The sequence below is a fragment of the Dendrobates tinctorius genome, unplaced genomic scaffold (assembly GCF_039654945.1).
Source record: "Dendrobates tinctorius isolate UK_male_01 unplaced genomic scaffold, ASM3965494v1 ptg000044l, whole genome shotgun sequence".
Classification (NCBI taxonomy): domain Eukaryota; kingdom Metazoa; phylum Chordata; class Amphibia; order Anura; family Dendrobatidae; genus Dendrobates; species Dendrobates tinctorius.
The window spans coordinates 18,741,531-18,762,923 of NW_027361712.1; the positions used below are offsets into that span (position 1 = coordinate 18,741,531).

Consider the following 21,393-nt stretch of genomic DNA (forward strand, 5'->3'; position numbering starts at 1 on the left):
GAAAACCATTTCCGGTGACTACCTCTTGAAGCTCATCAAGAGAATGCCAAGAGTGTGCAAAGCTGTAATCAAAGCAAAAGGTGGGTACTTTGAAGAACCTAGAATATAAGACATACAGTATTTTCAGTTGTTTCACACTTTTTTGTTAATTAAATAATTCCACATGTGTTAATTCATAGTTTTGATGCCTTCAGAGTGAATCTACAGTTTTCATAGTCATGAAAATAAAGAAGACTCTTTGAATGAGGTGTGTCCAAACTTTTGGTCTGTACTGTGTGTGTGTGTGTGTGTGTGTGTGTGTGTGTGTGTGTATGTGTGTGTATGTATATATATATATATATATATATATGTGTATATATATATATATATATATATATATATATATATATATATATATATATATATATGTATATATATATATATATATATATGTGTGTGTATATATATATATATATATATATATATATATATGTGTGTGTATATATATATATATATATATATATATATATATATATATATATATATATATATATATTTTATATATTTACAAGCACACTACCGTTCAAAAGTTTAGAGTCACCCAGACAATTTTGTGTTTTCCATGAAAGCTCATACTTTTATTAATCAAATGAGTTGCCAAATGAATTTAAAATCTAGTCCAGACATTGACAGGGTTCGAAAAAAAAGATTTTTATTTGAAATAATAATTTTCTCCTTCAAACTTTGCTTTCATCAAAGAATTCTCTATTTGCAGCAATTACAATATTGCAGACCTTTGGCATTCTAGCAGTTAATTTGCTGAGGTAATCTGGAGAAATTTCAACCCATGCTTCCAGAAGCCCCTACATCAAGTTGGTTTGGCTTGCTGGCCACTTTTTGTGTACCGTACGGTCAAGCTGCTCCCACAACAGCTCAATGGAGTTAAGATCTGGTGACTGCACTGGCTACTCCATTACAGATAGAATACCAGCTGCCTGCTTCTTCCCTAAATAGTTCTTGCATTATTTGAAGTGTACTTTGGGTCATTGCCCTGTTGTAGGATGAAATTGGCTCCAATCAAGCGCTGTCCACAGCGTATGGCATGGCGTTGCAAAATTAAGTGATAGCCTTCCTTATTCAAAATCCCTTTTACCTTGTACAAATCTCCCACTTATCAGCACCAAAGCAATCCCAGACCATCACATTACCTCCACCATGCTTGACAGTGTCAGGCACTCTTCCAGCATCTTTTCAGTTGTTCTGCGTCTTACAAATGTTCTTCTGTGTGATCCAAACACCTCAAACTTGGATTCGTCTGTCCATAACACAGAAAGATGACAAGACAGAAGATAGACTACAACTGTAAGTATTTTAATCCCTGATCCCTGTACGATCTCTCTTCATCCACCGCAATCCCCCTTCTCTTCCCCCTCTTTTTACCCTTCACCCCCCCCTTTGCGCCTCCTCCGTGTGCACATTTAGCAACTGCCGAGCGTTGATTGGTGATGCAGTTCACCAATCAACACTCGTGCTCGCTTTTCTTTTTCACCCCCCTTTGCGCCACCTCCGTGCGCACATCCAGCAGCCGCTGAGCTTTGATTAGTGGCGCAGTTCACTGATCAGAGCTCGTGCCTGCAGTTTTCCATTTTTATTTCTCAACACCCCCTTGCGCCACCCAGCAGCCGTTGAACTCTGATAAATGACGCAGTTCACTCATCAGAGCTCCTGTCTGCTGTTTTAGACACTTTTCTTTTTTGCCACCTCTGTGCGCACATCCAGCAGCCGCAGAACTTTGATAAGTGACACAGTTCACTCAACAGAGCTCGTGCCTGCTGTTTTACACTTTTCCTTTCACAGACATTTTTTTCTCCCTGATTGTGCTTTTTTCTTTTAGATTTTTCTTTTCAGACAAAAGTTTACACCAATGACTATCCCCGCTACACACACACACACACACAAACAGTTAAAAATAAAGTGCTGACAATCACTATATTCTTAAAATGTTGTCCCGCCCGTCCCGTTGGTCCCAACAATGCTGTTTAGTGGAGGAGGCATATGCTTTCCTTGCCTCCAACACTGATAGCGAGGGAGAGGATCCCACGTTTCTTTATTTCTCAAATTCCTAATCCTCTTCCTCCTCATCCTCCTCGGGTCCTGCTGAACCGCCATGCAGACGTCCAAGGACAGAAGATGAGGCAGCGCCCACCATTCTAGAAGATGAAGATGAACCAGTGCACCCCGTATGGACCTCGCCCCCCTGGAAATTACAAGCCTCTGATTCGTGATTTTGTGGCAGAATCAGGAATCAGGTTTTACACCACCGGCCTCACAGAAATAGACTTTTCCAAAGTCTTTTTCTCTGAGGATTTTGTTAACCTCATAGTGGGCCAAACTAATTTATATGCTCGTCAATTTTTGGCACAAAACCCTGGTTCATCATTTTCTAACTGGTCTCCTGTAGATGCAGTTGAAATGATGCAGTTTTGGGGCCTAGTCCTTCAGAACTTCAGCAGTATTGGAGTGTTGATGTTTTATACAGCAATCCAGCGTTCCGAATAGTCATGGCGCAGATGCGTTTTGAGGCCATCCACAAATTACTGCATTATACCGATAATGCACAGTGTCCCCCATGAGATGATGCCAACTTTGACCGTCTGTTCAATGTTCGGCCGATCATCAAACACTTTAACAAAAAGTTTGCTGGAGAGTACGTGCCCCAAAGGGACATCTGCGTGGATGAGTCCTTAGTTCATTTTAAGGGAATGCTCAGATTCCATCAGTACCTGCCCAGCTAAAGGGCCAGGTACGGAATTAAACTCTATAAGCTGTGTGAGAGTACCTCACAGGTTTAGAGTTTACGAAGGGAAGGACACCAGGATTGAATCCCCTGAATGTCCCCCTGGCCTGGGAGTGAGTGGGAACATTGTGTGGGATTTGGTGCACTCACTGCTGGATAAAGGTTATCACCTCTACACTGATAACTTTTATACCAGCATCCCACTCTTCAAATCCCTGTCTGCGTGACGTACTGCAACCTGCGGTACTGTCCGCAAAAATCAGAGAGGCCTCCCGAAAACGCTACTTGGGCAGATGCTCAGAAGGGGTGACATCAGGGCCTAATGTAGCGTCCACCTGATGGTGGTCAAGGACAAGAGGGATGTCTTTTTCTTGACCTCCATACACGGTGATGGCAGTGCCCTCAGCACTGTACGAGGTACCTCTACACAGGTCTGAAAACCGGACTGTGAGCTGGGGTACAACAAAAACATGGTGGGTGTTGATCTTTCTGATCAACTCCAACCGTACAGTACAGTAGTTTCCAAAATGTGGTCACTTGGGGGGGGTTCTACTGTTTAGGCACATCAGGGGCTCTGCAAATGGAACATGACGCCTGCAGACCATTCCATCAAAGTCTGCATTCCAAAACATCACTACTTCCCTTCCGAGCCCTGTCTTGTGCCCAAACAGTAGTTTTCTCCCACATATGGGGTACCAGCGTACTCAGAACAAATTGGACAACAGCTTTTGAGGTCCAATTTCACCTGTTACCCTTGGGAAAATAAAAAATTGGGGGCTAAATATCATTTTTGTGGGAAAAAAATTTATTTTTCACCCCTCGGTTATTAGAAACTTTAGTGAAACACTTGGGGGTTCAAAGTTCTCACCACACATCTAGATAAGTCTTACCGCTGCTGTGCCTGCCGCTGCCTGTCGGCCCTCTACCCGGTCTGCTGCTGCCCGCTCGCCTTCTGCTTCAGATGGCTCCTCCGGCTCTGTGCATGGGTCCTCACTCGGCCCCGCCGTGCTCCTCTCCGACTTCCGGTCACGCGCTCTGCCGTGAGTTCCGGTATCTGCGCATGCGCCCTGGGATCCTTAGAGGGCGGCCGCGCACCTCTCCAGCTTTTTATGCCCCGACCCGGAAATCCTTGGCAACCTATCCGTGTAAGGCATAGGGTATTTTAAGCTACCTCCCCTAGGCAGAGGTGCCTGGTTATCGTATAGCTTTCCACTTTGTGACTCAGGCCGGCACCTGCTCCTTTGTGCGCTTGCGCTCCTGCACGTCCTTGCCCTGTTGCACTGCTCTGCCAGCATCCCGTATGTCCGTGCCCTGTTGCACTGCTCTGCCAGCATCCCGTTCGTCCGTGCCCTGTTGCACTGCTCTGTCTGCATCCTATACGCCCGTTCTCCTGTGTGCTGCTCTGGCAGCATATACCTATTCCCTCTCTTTGAGTTGTCTCCCGCTTCAGTTCTCCTGGAGTCCTGTTCTTGCGTCCTCCAATGTTCGTCCTGGGTCCGTCTGTCCTCCCTGGATCCATACCCCTGGCTCCCGCACGCTTGTGTCCACCGTTCTCTCACGGTCCCTCTCTGTATTGCTCCCCCGTTCACTATCTGAGCCGCCCCCTTGGTATCGGCTACTGTGGTCCAAGAGACCCCTAGGCTTGCCCCTGATGATCCCTGTATAGGGGTCGATGCCCAAACAGTAGTTTTCTCCCACATATGGGACAAATTAAACAACTTTTGGTGTCCTATTTCTCCTGTTACCCTTGGGAAAATAAATTGGGGACTAAGAGATCATGTTTGTGGAAAAAATATGATTTTTTATTTTCACGGCTCTACGTTATAAACTTCTGTGAAGCCCTTGGGGGTTCAAAGTGCTCACCACACATCTAGATAAGTTCCTTGGGGGTCTAGTTTTCCAAAATGGGGTCACTTGTGTGGGGGTGGGTTTCCACTGTTCAGGCACATCAGGGGCTCTCCAAACGCGACATGGCGTCCGATCTCAATTCCAGCCAATTTTGCGTTGAAAAAGTCAAACGGCGCTCTTTCCCTTCCAAACCCTGCCATGCACCCAAACAATGGTTTCCCCCCACATATGGGGTATCGGCGTACTCAGGAGAGATTGCACAAAAACTTTATCTGTCCATTTTCTCCTTTTACCCTTGTGAAAATAAAAAAAAGTTGCTAAAATATCAGTTTTGTGACTAAAAAGTTAAATGTTCATTTTTTCCTTCACGTTGCTTCTGCTCCTATTAAACACCTGAAAGGTTAATAAACTTCTTGAATGTGGTATTGATCAGCTTGAGGGGTGCAGTTTTTAGAATGGTCTCACTTTGGGGTATTTTCTGCCATATAGACCCCTCAAAGTGACTTAAAATGTGAGGTGGTCCCTAAAAAAATAGCTTTGTAATTTTTGTCGTAAAAATGAGAAATCGCTGGTAAATTTTTAACCCTTATAACTTCCTAACAAAAAAAAAAAAATTGTTTCCAAAATTGTGCTGATGTAATGTAGACATGTGGAAAATGTTACTTACCGTATATACTCATGTATAAGCCGAGATTTTCAGCCCATTTTTTGGGGGCTGAAAGTCCCCCTCTCGGCTTTTACACGGGTCATATACCTGGGGGTCGGCGGGGGAGCGGGGGTGTCAGAGATCATACCTGTCCTGCCGTGGTCTCTGCAGCCTCGCTCGCTTCTCCACTGTCTCCCTTCCTGTCTACACCGGTCACGTGGTACCGCTCATTACCACTCATGAATATGCACATATTCATGAGTGTAATGAGCGGTACCACGTGACCGCTGAACACAGGAAGGGAGACAATGGAGAAGCGAGGCTGCGGAGACCGCGGCAGGATGGGTGAGTATAGCGATATTCACCTGTCCCCCGGTCCATTGCTGCTCACCACCGCTGTCTCTGCTGCATCCTGTGTCAGTGACGTGTAGGCAGCAGGGGGCGCGGTGACGTGGTTAGTGCGTGCCGCCCCTCTGTTGGCTGAACAGTCAGTGACAAAAGAAGCGGCAGACAGCGGCGATGGACCCAGGAGAGGTGAGTATGGCTTTTTTTTGCAGCATATGGGGGCATATTCTATGGGGCAGCATATGGGGGCATAGTCTATGGAGCAGTATATGGGGGCATAGTCTATGGGGCAGCATATTGGGGCATATTCTATGGAGCAGTATATGGGGGCATATTCTATGGGGCAGCATATGGGGGCATATTTTATGGGGCAGCATATGGGGCAGCATATGGGGGGCATATTCTATGGAGCGGCATATGGGGGCATAGTCTATGGATTCCACCCTCGGCTTATACATGAGTCAATACGTTTTCCCAGTTTTTTGTGGCAAAATTAGGGGGTCGGCTTATACACAAGTATATACGGTGTTAACGATTTTTAAGGGTATAAAATTTTTTTGAAAATTTTCACCAAATTTTCCATTTTTTACAAAAATAAACACAATTTATATTGAAGAAATTTTACCTCTAATGTGAAGTACAATATGTCACGAAAAAAAAGTCTTCGAATTGCCAAGATCCGTATGTGCACACGTAGTGAAATCTGCTGCGTTTCCGCAGCGGTTTTGGCTCTGCGGAAACGCATCAGATTCTGCTGCGTTGTACAGTACCTTTATTTTCAATGGAAAAAAACGCAGTGCACATGCTGCGGATTTTTCCGCGCGGTTTTGCTGCGGTTCACAATCCACAGCATGTCAATTGTTTGGTGCAGAAACGCTGCAGTTTTACACCTCATCCATTATGAGGTGTAAAACCGCAGGGCAAAGCTGCAGATAAACCGCAGGACTTTTGTCCTGCGGATTTACCTGCGGTTTTCTCTCCAAAATCCGCACACCCAAAAAACTACGTGTGCACATAGCCTGAAGCGTTCCAGAGTTATTACCTCATAAATGGACAGTGGTCAGAATTGTAAAAATTGGACCAGTCATTAACGTGCAAACCACCCTCGGGGGGTAAAGGGGTTAATGGGTGAAGGAATACTACAGAAAATCTGCAACATCAAAAACTCAGGAAATACTCATATGTAGAGTTAGGCTATGTTCACATGTTTCTTTTATGATGCATTTTTTTCTGTAGCCAAAACCTGCCCTATTAGCAGAAAAAATTTAATTACAAAAAGCAGGTTTTGCTGCGTTTTTTGGTGCATATGTGTCAGTTGTCTACAGTACGTGTTTAATAAAGATGGTTTAATTCACCAAAAAAGCAAGAATAATGCAGCAAACAATTTATGGTTGTGTTTTTGTAAAGGTTTTGCACTTCATCATTGTGTTCTATGGTGAAAAAAAAAACGCTGACATATTTGACATGTTGCAGTTTAACCCCTTTATGACTGGAGGTATTTTTGGTCTTGCATTTTCGTTTTTTGCTATCCTTCCCAGAGCCATAACTTTTTTTATTTTTCCGTCAATATAGCCATGTGAGGGCTTGTTTTTTGCGGAACGAGTTGTACTCTTGAACGACATAATTGGTTTTAACATATCTTGCGGTGAAATTGCAAAGAAATAGTGCAATACCACAGTTTTTTGTTTTGCTTTTTTACCAAGTTCACTAAATGCTAAAACTGACCTGCCATTATGATTCTCCAGGTCATTACAAGTTCATAGACACCAAAAATGTGTAGGTTCTTTTTTATCTAAGTGGTGAAAAAAAATTACAAACTTTGTTAAAAGAAAAAAAATGCGCCATTTTCCGATACCCATAGCATCTCCATTTTTCGTGATCTTGTGTCGGATGAGGACTTATTTTTGCGTGCCGAGCTAACGTTTTTAATGATACTATTTTGCAGATACGATCTTTTGATCACCCATTATTGCATTTAATACAATGTCGCAGCGACCAAAAAAAAGTAATTCTGGCGTTTTTACTTTTTTTCTTGCTACGCCGTTTAGCGATCAGGTTAATGCTTTTTTGTTGATAGATCAGGTTATTCTGAATGCTGTGATACCAAATATGTGTATGTTTGATTTTTTTATTGTTTTATTTTGAATGGGGTAAAAAGGGGGGTGATTGGAACTTTTTTATATATTTTTAAAAACATTATTTTTTAAATTTTGGCATGCTGCCATAACCCGATCGGCTCTGTTACATGCAGGCGATGATCATCTTTTTTGTGAACATATTAAAAACCTATATAACAAGTTTTCCTAAAATTATACAGGAAGTACAGGAAAAAGGTGGGTATTCCTGGATAAAGACGTCTAATATAGTCTTCTGCATTGCGATGTCCATACAAGGACTCACATATATCATAGGTGAAATGTAAAAAGACAATATGAGACATATAAGTAATATACCATATAATTACAAATATATCTTGATCTTGCTCCATAAGTTCAAAAAGTATATGTAATTATACCATAAAAAATGTGTATATAGGACAAATCACCTATCCGTCCACGTAACTTGATAATCACCTGTAATAAATGGGCTCATATGTGGTAAAGTCCGTATAAAAATAATATAAGAAGAAAGTCTTTAATAGACTACTGCCATAGTCTCTTATAGAGATGTTGGACCATGGTATAGCAGATGAATAGCCAAGATATACATGAATGGACTTAAAAATATAAGTGCATAAATATAAATAAAGAGGTAATGTTGCCAACAGTGCAGAGAACCAGTAACCCACCACACCCCATATGTCATAGGTCTTGGGACTACAGTAATTAAATTACGGTAGTGATACGAGTAAAGAATGCCTGACTGATGTGTGAAATAGTGGAGCAAAAAAATATTGGCTCCAGCAAGTGATAGATGCTACTGCGCATGTGCCGCCAGCACCATTTTGCTGGGATTAATATTAACTATGCAAGCACAGTATTTAACCCCTTAGTGACAGCCAGTTTGTTACTTAACCCCTTTACTCCCAAGGGTGGTTTGCATGTTAATTCCCGGGCCAATTTTTACAATTTTGTGCACTGTCCCTTTATGAGGTAATAACTCTGGAACTCTTCCATGGATCCTGGTGATTCTGACATTGTTTTCTCGTGACATATTGTACTTCATGTTAGTGGTAAAATTTCATTCATATAACTTGCATTTATTTGTGAAAAAAATGGAAATTTGGCGAAAATGTTGAAAATTTCGCAATTTTCCAACATTGAATTTTTATGCTCTTAAATCACAGAGCTATGGCACTCAAAAAAACTTAATAAGTAACATTTCCCACATGTTTACTTTACATCAGCACAATTTGGGAACCAAAATTTTTTTTTGTTAGGAAGTTATAAGGGTTAAAAGTTGACCAGCGATTTCTCATTTTTAAAACACCATTTTATTTTTACGGACCACATCACATTTGAAGTCACTTTGAGAAGTCTATATGATAGAAAATACCCAAAAGTGACACCATTCTAAAAACTGCACCCCTCAAGGTGCGCAAAACCACATTCAAGAAGTTTATTAACCCTTCAGGTGCTTCACAGGAATTTTTTGAATGTTTAAAACAATGAACATTTAACTTTTTTTCACAAAAAATATTACTTCAGATTCAATTTTTTTATTTTACCAAGGGTATCAGGAGAAATTGGACTGGAAAAGTTATTGTGCAATTTGTCCTGAGTATGCCGATACCACTGTTTGGGTGCATGGCAGAGCTCGGAAGGGAAGGAGCGCCGTTTGACTTTTTCACTGCAAAATTGGCTGGAATTCAGATTGGAGGCCATGCCACGTTTGGAGATCCCCTGATGTGCCTAAACAGTGGAAACCCCCCACAAGTGACCCCAGTTTGGAAACTAGACCCCCAAGGAACTTATCTAGATATGTGGTGAGCACTTTGAACCCCCAAGAGCTTCACAGAAGTTTATAACGTGCAGCCGTACAATTAAAAAAAAATCATTTTTTTCCACAAAAATGATCTTTTCACCCCCAATTTTTATTTTCCCAAGAGTAACAGGACCCCAAAAGTTATTGTGCAATTTGTCCTGAGTAAAAAAATACTTCAGGTTCAATTTTTTTTATTTTACCAAGGGTAACAGGAGAAATTGGACCCCAAAAGTTATTGTGCAATTTGTCCTGAGTACGCTGATACCCCATATACGGGGGTAAACCACTATTTGGGCACATGGCAGAGCTCGGAAGAGAAGCAGCGCTATTTAACTTTTTTGGCTCGAATTGAGATCGGATGCCATGTCGCGTTTGGAAAGTCCCTGATGTTCCCAAACAGTGGAAACTCGACAATTCTAACTCCAACCCTAACCCTAGCTCTAACCCTAGCTCTGACCCTAACCCTAGCCCTAATGGAAATAAATAATTTTTATTTTATTTTATTATTTTTTTCCCTAACTAAGGGGGTGATAACGGGGGGTTTGATTTACTATATATGGCGGGTTTTTATTTTTGGCTGCTGTCATACGCTAAAAGACGCTTTTTATTGTAAAAATAGTTTATGCATCACCACATTTTGAGAGCTATAATTTTTCCATATTTTGACCCACCGAGTCATGTGAGGTCTTATTTTTTGCGGGACGAGTTGACGTTTTTATTGGTACCATTTTCGGGCACGTGACATTTTTTGATCGCTTTTTATTTTTCCGATTTTTGGGACACAGAATAAACAAAAAACAGTTTTTCATGAATTTCTTTTGGGGGGTGCGTTTACACCGTTCTGCATGCGGTAAAATTGATAAAGCGGTTTTATTCTTCGGGTCAGTACGGTTACAGCGATACCTCATTTATATAATTTTTTTATGTTTTGACGGTTTTTTGCAATGAAAACAATTTTATATAAATAATTATTTTTGCATCGCTTTATTCTGCGAGCTATAACTTTTTGATTTTTTCGTTGATCCCGTTTTTTGCGGGACAAGATGACGTTTTCAGCGGTACCATGGATATTTATATGCGTCTTTTTGATCGCGCGTTAATGCACTTTTTGTTCAGCGGTATGATAATAAATCATTATTTTTTGCTTCGTTTTTTATTTTTATTTTTTAAGGGGTTCGCTAAAGGGGTTAATTAATGGGACAGTTTTATAGTGTGGGTCATTATGGACGCGTCAATACCAAATATGTGCACATTTTTGTTTATTTTCAAAAAATGAATTTTATTTTTTTTTTAAATTTATTTAGCGATTTTTTTTTTTTTTTTTTTTTTTTTTTTTTTTTTTTTTTTTTTTTCTTTATTATAATGTCCCATCGCTGTGACAGATCAACGATCTGTCACAGGCACTGCTGCAGGCTTCCTCATGCCTGCGCTCTGCGGGCAGTGAGGAAGCCAGCTCCCTGCAGGCCCCCGAAGGTCCCCGTCGCCATATTGGATCCGGGGACCTGCAGGGACGGCGACCCCCGCAGCGGCGCTGCACATTGCGCTGCTGTGGGGATCACAGGGAAGCACGGAGGGAGCCCCCTCCCTGCCGTTGCTTCCTTTAACCTCCGGTACAACGCGATCATGTTTGATTGCGGTGTGCAAGGGGTTAACGTGTCGGGGGAAGTCCATGACCGCCCCTGACACATTGTGCTGGGTGTCAGCTGGGATAATCAGCTGACACCCGGCCGCGATCAGCTGCGCTCACCCCGTGAGCGCAGCTGATCGCATTAGACGTACTATTCTGTCCTTGGGACTTAGGTCCCAGGTCACATGCACGGAATAGTATGTCTAATGTAGGAAAGGGGTTAATGCCCAAGCTAATTTTTACAATTCTGACTACTGTCACGTTATGAGGTTATACAAAACGACAAAAAGACGCATGCGCACGAAAACGCATACGTGCGCATGCAAGTGGGTCGCCCTCGCACACCCAGGGCAGCGGGGGTACTCGGTACCGGGCCGGTGTCAAGGCGGGAATGTGTCACTGCAGCGGTGACCCGGTCCGTGGCCCTGGGTGCCCAATATCAATGGTGGTGATGTTAATGGTGTTAAAGTTTATATGAATAGTTCGTGACGCCACCCGTGGTGTTTGGCAAGTAAGATGGTAAGCCAACGCTGCATACAGATCCGCTGGGACTGATGATGTGGTGCAGCAGAGATGGTATAGCTCCCCACAGGTGGAGCTGTAGTCCCAGGGCAGTGTAGGTGCAATGGATGAGGAGAGGCGCAGAATGGTATGGAGGCTGGTACCCAGGTGTAGTGGTGCGGGAATAACTGGAGGACACCAGAGTGTGCGGTTCCAAAGCTTTACTCACTGTTTGCAGTTCACTCAACTGCCTGCCTCCGTACCGTGTTCTCCAGGTCAGGGTTCCAGCCAACCTCCAGGCAGGATAGGATTCTCCCTTCCACACTCCGCCAACATGTACCTTACTGAACGACTCCTCCAATGCGCCTTTAGGTACGAAGCACTCCAGTACTTAGTTACCCTGGAATGCCACTCTCTAGGTGTTCCTAGTCTTTACTTGTATGACAGACAGCTGTAGCCTCCTTCGGGGACTCCACTTTGCGTCCCGGCTCTCTATTCAGTTGCTGTTGTGTCCCAAGTCTATGATGGGAGCAAGGCGTTAGCGGCTCACTACTCCTCCGGTGTCTGTTGCCGGACATAAAGATCCAACAACCTCGGGGACCGGGCCCCGGCCTTTGCGCTCTTTGGACTGGAAGGGTTCTATCTCTTTCTCAACCTGCTTCCCACCGTCCTTCTATTCTCCTTCGTTCCGATCTGTTCTCTCTCTTATGGAAGGTTAGGTTATCAATCTTATCAGTCTCTTTCTCTGGTCTTTCTCGTGCCAGCAGCCCAGATCACTGGGACCTGCTGCAGCACGTCCCTCAGACACCCATCTTCTCTCTCCTCTAACCAACTACTAACTTTCACTCTTCCCTCTCTTTTGTATCATCTCTGTCCACCCGCCTCCCAGCACATCTCGTGTTACGAAGCAGGGTGTCATGTCGGACACTGTTCGCACCAGGGTGTCCGGCAGACAGCGGTAATACCCCATCCTACCACATGGTTCTCAGCGGCGCTGGTTGGTCTTCTGATCCGGCTTGGACTGGGTTAACCAGGCTGTCATTCTGGCTGAGGGCTTCGCCACGCCCTCTGTCTTTAAATTGCCCTGTGTGACTATGGGCGTCGCCGACTATAGCTCTTGCCTTGTGCTAAGCGATACCGGTCTGGAGTGGTGGTCTAAGGAGCATACGGTTGCTGGTGTAGTATATTCCATTGTTGCCATTTTGCCTCCCTGTGTTGTATTCTTTGGTTGCCCTTGCACATTACTGTATTCCCCTGTGTGTACGCGGTGTGGTGCATTTCAGTTATCCCTGTCCATACTTATTTGTGGGGTCTGGTGCTTGGTCTCCTCACTGGGTGGAGGGTGGGGGGTTCAGCTTAGGGCTGGACAGGAGACAAGGACAGGGTGGAGGCCCAGGTAGGCACACCTTCAGTGTAAACCCTGGGTTGAGGGACAGAGAGGGTTTCCCCTAGTCTGATGGACACCGCAGGGGCCCCGGGTTTTCTGCCTAAAGTTACCTAGGCTTCCCATGACATTATAGTCGGCCCAAAAAGAGAAAAAAAAATAGGAATTATTTACCATGGATCCTATAGTCTCCATAAACAAGCAGCTGGAGGCTCTGTCCATACAGGTCACTGAACTGAGGGGGGCGGTCCAGCAACGAGGCCTCTCAGTTCCTGCTGTGCAAACTGAGGCAGCAGTCAGGGCAGCTGAACCTAAGTTACCTCTCCCTGAACGATTTTCTGGTGATCGCTGTAAGTTCGTTGTATTTTGTGAATCCTGCAAATTGTATTTTCGCATGCGTCCTCTCTCCTCAGGAAATGAGGCTCAGCGTGTGGGCTTGGTAGTTTCCTTGCTGGGTGGTGACCCACAAGCATGGGCGTTTTCACTACCTTCTGATTCATCTGCATTTGAGTCCGTAGACCTTTTTTTTTTCTGCTCTGGGTTTAATCTATGACGATCCTGACAGACTGGCGTTAGCAGAATCTAAAATACGCTCTCTACTCCAGGGTGAACGACTGGCGGAGGATTACTGTACTGAATTTCGTCGCTGGGCTGTGGACACGCAATGGAATGACCCTGCACTAAGGAGTCAATTTTTGCATGGGGTTTCTGGAAGGGTTAAACAAGCTCTGCTAATGTATGAGACTCCTGCCTCTCTGGAGGCTGCTATGGTGCTTGTAGTACGCATTGATCGCCGCTTTCGTCAGAGGTCGCAGGAGACATTGCCTGTGGGGGGAAGGGCAGTCTCTGGGGAGGTTGCCTCAGGTGAATCCGTGGAACCTATGCAGATCGCTGGTATATCACATACACATAATAACAAGCATAAATGTCCCTTTCCCAGAAAGCAAGGGGTCTGTTTTTTTGTGGCAAAAAAGGACATTTTATTAATGCTTGCCCCCTGGTACCTAAGAAAGACGTGCCGGCGGAAAACTGCTAGGCTCAGAGGGTTTGGAGGAGTCTAGTCTGAGCCTTTGCATATCCTCCGTGGTGGTCTCCCAGTGTATGCTCCCTGCCAAGGTAGTTATCGGGGGCCAAGAGCTGTCAATTACTGTATTTGTAGATAGTGGTTCAGCCGCTAATCTCATTGATGAAAAGTTTGCGCGTACTGCGGGATTTAAGGTGGAGACGCTGCCTAATCCTATCCGGGTGGTTACCATTCCCACCCCTCTCTCACAAGGGGAGATTAAAGAGTTTGTGGCTGATGTAAAACTCCACATTGGGGTCCTACACTCTGAGCGGGTAACATGTAAGGTGCTCAGTAATTTACCTGTTCAGGTAGTTCTGGGGTTTCCATGGTTGTCTATGCACAATCCGGTGATTGATTGGAAAACCCAGGACATAATTCAGTGGAGCAGATACTGCCAGGAGAGTTGTCTGGCCACGTGTATCTCCGCTGTGACTCCCAGCATCCCAGAGCCACTGCTGGACTTTGCTGATGTATTTTCTGAAAGAGGTTGTTCAGAGCTGCCAACGCACCGACCCTATGACTGTGCTATTAGGTTAAAACCGGGGGCCAAGTTACCAAAAGCCAGGATGTTTAATATCTCAGGTCCTGAGAGGCAAGCTCTCAAAGAATACATTGCAGGAAGTCTAAGCAAAGGGCACATCAGGCCTTCATCATCTCCATTGGCGGCGGGGTTCTTCTTTGTCAAGAAGAAAGATGGCAGATTATGCCCGTGTCTGGATTTCAGGGAACTCAACCAGATTACGGTTCGTGACCCCTACCCGATGCCACTGATACCAGATTTGTTCAACCAGGTGTCTGGTGCCAAATGGTTTTCCAAGCTTGACCTCAGGGGGGCGTACAATCTCATAAGAGTCCGTCAAGGGGATGAATGGAAGACGGCATTTAATACCCCTGAGGGTCATTTTGAGAATTTGGTGATGCCATTTGGGTTGACGAGCGCGCCAGCAGTATTTCAACATTTCATAAATTATGTCTTTTCTCATCTCTTGGGGAAATTTGTTAATATATACCTTGATGACATTCTTATTTACTCACGCGTTCGTGATGCACACATAGAGCATGTTAGGCAGGTGTTGCAGTTGCTCAGGGAAAACAAGCTCTATGCCAAGCTTGAGAAATGTGTATTTGTCGTCCACCTTTTTGGGTTATGTAATTTCCGCCTCAGGGTTTAAAATGAACACCGCTAAGGTGCAAGCGGTGCTGCAGTGGGAGCGGCCTGATAATCTCAAGGCGCTTCAGCGATTCCTGGGCTTTTCAAACTATTATAGGAAATTTATTAAGAATTTTTCTATGATTGCTAAGCCGCTCACCGACATGACTAAAAAAGGTACCAATTTTTCTGACTGGTCTGAGGCTGCTGTGCGCGCGTTTGAATTCCTCAAAAACAGTTTTGCTTCAGCTCCCATCCTGGTTCAGCCTGATGTCTCCCTACCATTTACCGTGGAGGTGGATGCATCTGAGGTTGGAGTGGGGGCGGTACTGTCTCAGGGTCCATCCTTGGGCGAATTGCATCCGTGTGCCTACTTCTCCAAGAAACTGTCGCCGGCCGAGCGTAATTACGATATTGGTAACAGGGAATTGTTGGACATCAAGTTGGCATTTGAGGAATGGCGACACTTCTTGGAGGGGGCTGTCCATCAGATTACTGTTATAACAGACCATAAGAATCTGCTTTATTTAGAGTCTGCTAAACGCCTGTCCCCCAGACAGGCTCGCTGGGCATTATTCTTCACCCGGTTCAATTTTTTTGTGATATACCGACCAGGTTCTAAGAATACTAAGGCGGACGCCTTGTCCAGATGTTTTCCGCGTGGAGAGCCACGTGAGGATCCGGTGCCTATCCTCCAAAAGGGAGTTGTCGTCTCTGCTCTCACGACAGAGGTTGAGGCAGAGATTGCTGATGCTCAGGAGGAGGTACCGCTGGATCTGCTTCCTAATAAATCATTTGTGCCACTACACCTACGCTTAAAAGTGTTAGGGGAACATCACGATACTGTCCTGGCGGGTCACCCAGGAGTTAAGGGCACTCTGGAACTTGTATCACGTCGTTTTTGGTGGCCCAAAATCCGGCAGGACGTGGCCTCATATGTGTCAGCCTGTACCACGTGCGCACGGGCCAAGACACCACGCTCCCGTCCTGCTGGCACATTGCATCCTCTCAGTGTGCCCAGTAAGCCATGGACTGAGATTTCCATGGATTTCATTACGGATTTGCCCTCCTCGGCTGGGAACACTGTCATTCTGGTAATAGTTGATCGGTTCTCTAAAATGTCGCATTTCGTTGCTTTGCCATCATTGCCCAATGCGAAGACCCTTGCTCAGGTATTTATTCGTGAGGTGGTCAGACTTCATGGTGTCCCGTCTGACATTGTATCTGATAGAGGTACACAATTTGTGGCAAAATTTTGGAAAGCTTTTTGTTCACGCCTAGGGATTAAATTGTCTCATTCATCGGCTTTCCATCCTCAGTCGAATGGGCAGACTGAGCGTATGAACCAAAACCTGGAACAATACTTACACTGTTTTGTGTCTGACAATCAGGAAGAGTGGTCGGCGTTTCTTCCTCTGGCTGAATTTGCGATAAACAATCATTATCAGGAAACGTCTGGGGAATCTCCTTTCTTTTGTGTTTATGGTCAAAATCCCCAATTCTGTACCTTGCGCCAAGGGAGCTCTGCGGGCGTCCCTGAGGAGGACCAGTTGGGAGCACAATTGTCATCCGTTTGGAGGAGAGTAAAGCAGCGCTTGCTGAATGTAGGTTCTAGGTATAAACGTGTGGCTGACGGTAGACGTGTACCTGTTCCGGACCTGTGTGTGGGTGATTGGGTGTGGTTGTCTACAAGGAACATCAAACTCAAAATACCATCGCTTAAGTTGGGGCCCAGGTTCATTGGTCCATTTAGGATCTCTGCAATTATCAACCCTGTGGCATTTCATTTAGAGTTACCTGCCGTATACAAGATACATAATGTGTTTAACAAGGCGTTACTTAAGAAAGTCGTGGGTGCTGTTGATATTTCTCCCGTGCCACCACCTCCCGTCTTGGTGGATGGCACGTTGGAGTTTGAAGTGTCCAAGGTGGTTGACTCTCGGGTAGTGCGTCGCACTCTACAGTACCTGGTCCACTGGCGTGGCTATGGTCCTGAGGAGAGGACTTGGGTGCCGGCCTCGGACATACATGCGGACCGACTGATTACAGTGTTTCATCGCTGCCATCCGGACAAGCCGGGTCCTCGACATTGTGAGGTTCCTGGGGTCCCTCGTAGAAGGGGTACTGTCATGTCGGACACTGTTCGCACCAGGGTGTCCGGCAGACAGCGGTAATACCCCATCCTACCACATGGTTCTTAGCGGCGCTGGTTGGTCTTCTGATCCGGCTTGGATTGGGTTAACCAGGCTGTCATTCTGGCTGAGGGCTTAGCCACGCCCTCTGTCTTTAAATTGCCCTGTGTGACTATGGGCGTCGCCGACTATAGCTCTTGCCTTGTGCTAAGCGATACCGGTCTGGAGTGGTGGTCTAAGGAGCATACGGTTGCTGGTGTAGTATATTCCATTGTTGCCATTTTGCCTCCCTGTGTTGTATTCTTTGGTTGCCCTTGCACATTACTGTATTCCCCTGTGTGTACGCGGTGTGGTGCATTTCAGTTATCCCTGTCCATACTTATTTGTGGGGTCTGGTGCTTGGTCTCCTTACTGGGTGGGAGGGTGGGGGGTTAAGCTTAGGGCTGGACAGGAGACAAGGACAGGGTGGAGGCCCAGGCAGGCACACCTTCAGTGTAAACCCTAGGGTTTCCCCTAGTCTGAGGGACACCGCAGGGGCCCCGGGTTTTCTGCCTAAAGTTACCTAGGCTTCCCATGACACAGGGTTCCACGAGGGGTGCTCTGCTAACCCCCAGCCTGAAGCTGTTAGGTGGCCTCCCTGAACTATCCTGTGTGTGGAATGCAGGTGTGGAGCGTGGTCAGGAGTTCCCACCTTACCTGGATGGTGGGGCACTACACCTTAATATAAGGTGCAGTACCTCTGTGGCGACTGAAGCCTCAGAGGCGCCACACAAGCGCTAGACCATGTGCCCGCCATGTTAAACATAGGGGCGCATGGGCATGGACGCACACGATGCGCTGCGCTAAAAAACGCTAATATGAAACCAGCCTTATATAGCTCCATTAATTCCACAGTGCTTTACATACATTTTTGTATGATGGGTACATGGGCACTGGACTATGGGATGGAGGGTGTGTGATGGGTATATGGGCACGGGACTATGGGATGGAGGATATGTATGATGGGTATATGGACACGGGACTATGGGATGAAGGATATGTATGATGGGTATATGGGCACGGGACTATGGGATGGAGGATGTGTGAAGGGTATATGGGCACTGGACTATGGGGTGGAGGATATGTATGATAGGTATATGGGTACTGGATATGGGCACTGGACTATTGGATGGAGGATAATCATTATAATTTGTTATAACTAACCACAGTTAGTTACTATGCCTGGCAACGTCAGGCTCTTAGCTAGTTTTATATATTTTTTAAATAAAGTATTTGATTTTATTCAAATATGAGTGACACTCTTGATCTCTATGTCACAATTGTGACATGACCTACATGATATTTCAGCATACTGAGTGTTACCTGCTCCTTGTTTAGGAAAATGGGCTTGGGTATTGTGCTTACTATGAGAAAATAATCGCAGTTCTGAGCTACCCCATAGTATAACACTAGGCAGAGTGCTATGCGACGTTTTATTGCATAACACTCTGCCGTGTTATATGGTAGTGTGACCCCGATCTAAGACTCGCTGTTTGTGCCAAACATAACACTTTAGAATCGTGGCAATTTATTTGTTCTTTCAATTTTTGTTTCAGCTTAGCCCACAATATGTGAAAAATTTCCCTAACATGTATTGCATATTTCAAATTATGATCAATCTGAAATTCAGTTTTCTTTTATTTAAGGTATGGACTGGTTTCACTGCAATGTGTGCCACATGCGTCAGGAAACAGCTTATTACATCACTAGCTGTGGACATATTCTATGCAAAACATGCATTACACAAGGTGTGTTCCATATATTTTATTAATGCTTCTCTTAAAGAACACTTGTGGAAAATATATACATTTAATATGCAGTATGACCCCCACAGCACCTGTGTTACATCACTATGCCTGCTGCACAGATTCATAGTCACACAGGCTGAATGGTGGAAAAAAAAGCCAATAGCTCCCTCCTCGACAATAAATTCATCGGCATCTGCATCTTCAGTATGCAGAGAACGTGAAAATGAGGTGCTGTCCAGGGAAATGGGAGTGTGGTGCAGCTTGTGGGCCACTGTTTCCATTTCTTCTGTTCCCAGGTTCTGTCAACCACACAGGACCAGCCAAAGGGCCAGATGTGCACACGGGGCCGCAGTTTGCCCAGGTCTGGTTTAGAAGGTATAGCATGCAAACAGTCCATAAATAACAGATAGCACCTTAATGGCATCCGAGTGCTGTCTCAGTTTTCTCACGGATCTATAGACTTGCATTGGTGACTTTGATCTGACACTTGGATTAATATTGGACAACTCTCCATCAGGGCTGTGGAGTCGGAGTCGTGGAGTCGGAGTCGGAGTTAGTTTTGGTTAGAAATGTACCGACTCCAGCTTTAAAAAAAAGTATTAATATTGCATAATTGAACTTTCATATGAATTTTATAAATGTTACTCAAATATATATGTTCTATCAAACTATGAACAACAGTGATAAGCAGTTCTGCTGGAGATAGAGACATTTCTTACTTCTTGTGTGTCACTGTTCTCCACTGCCCTTATCTAATCTTATACTTGGTTAACCTCATGCTGCCCCAACCCCCCTACTTACAATGTATGAAACTGAAAGTGAAAATGTGTTGCAAATTCTTAGTAGTAAAGCTCCTCCTCTAGACTAGATCATACTAGGTGTGCGTCTTCCAAGCATCTCACAGCTGCCTGCTACTCAGAAGAGGAAGACTGTAAGAAGTATTATCCGTTCAACAAACTTTGCATCAGTTAACTGTGAGTACATGAGGAATAATAATAGTATTACTGACCACTATATCAGTTGTACGACCTGGCAATAATTTTGTACAATTGTTTTTAGGAAAAACAATTGTCATTTGGATTGTGAATGCAGAATTAAAAACCTGAGAATGTCAAAGAAGCATCACATTAAATCAGCTGTATTTGAACATTTCACCATCACTCAAGATAGAAAACATTATGTCTGTCAGTGTATGACAAATGATCCAGACGAAAACATTACATTTAAAAAAAACAGATCATAGAGCTTGTTGTAAAGGATAGTGTGCCTATTTCATTATTTTCACAACCAGCTTTTAGGTGTCTGAATGGGGAAATGGCCCGCAAGCTTGGTGTTTCTCTGGAGAGAGAGAGAGAGTATTAGAAAATTAGTAATCGAAGAAGCTTTTAAACAAAAGGAAGAACTTAAAAAAAACTCAAGGGACGCTTTCTGTTTCTTAAAATGGATGCCTGCACACGTCACAGAGTGAACTATTTTGCCATCAATGTCCGATTTATTTGTGACAAAAAATGAAATAGTTACCAAGACCTTGGCAGTAAAAGACACCAAAGCTCATCACACCAGTGAGTTTCTCCAGGTCTTGGTGGAAAAGGTTCTGCAAGACTATGAACTTAAAAAAGAGCAAGTTCTTTCTGTCGTAACTGACAATGCTTCAAATATGATAAGTACTATTAAGCTAATGAATGAGAGTAATGATGGTGACCAGCAGCTAGAAGAACATTCTGGGTCCACAGACACAGAAATGTTTGAAATAGAGGAACACAGTATTGTAACTGAGGAGCAAACTGAAGTTGCTTCAGATGAACAGCAACATGATAGTTTAGATGATCTTGTTGAAACTGTGTCAATATGTTCTTTCATTCATCACATGCGCTGTGTTGTGCATATGCTACAGCTGGCTATAAGAGACAGTCTGCAAGAAGGACATGCTGCTGCACTGATTGGCAAGGTGAGAAAATTGGCTACTGTTGCCAGAACCCCTAAAGTTGACTCAATTTTGAAGAGACGTGCTGGAAAAGGGGCAATTATTGATCAAGCCACACGATGGGGCACTACTTACTTAATGATTCAGCGCTTGGTTGAACTGAAAACCTTTCTTGTAGACATGGCTAACCCTCAACTGACGCTAAATGAAAGTCAGTGGAATCAGGTGACTGAGCTGGAAAAATTGCTAGAGCACCCATTTACAGTGACTAAAAAATTACAAG

General features: G+C 44.4%; 1 protein-coding gene across 1 annotated transcript in view; it reads left to right on the forward strand.

Moving 5' to 3' along the window:
- Positions 1-21,393, forward strand: part of RNF212B (ring finger protein 212B) — a 585,489-nt gene that overhangs the window by 14,797 nt on the left and 549,299 nt on the right. The window contains exon 2 of the mRNA XM_073575552.1: positions 19,085-19,186. Coding sequence (XP_073431653.1) covers positions 19,087-19,186 — 100 coding nt within the window. The 5' untranslated portion in view covers positions 19,085-19,086. The remainder of the gene's footprint in view (positions 1-19,084; positions 19,187-21,393) is intronic.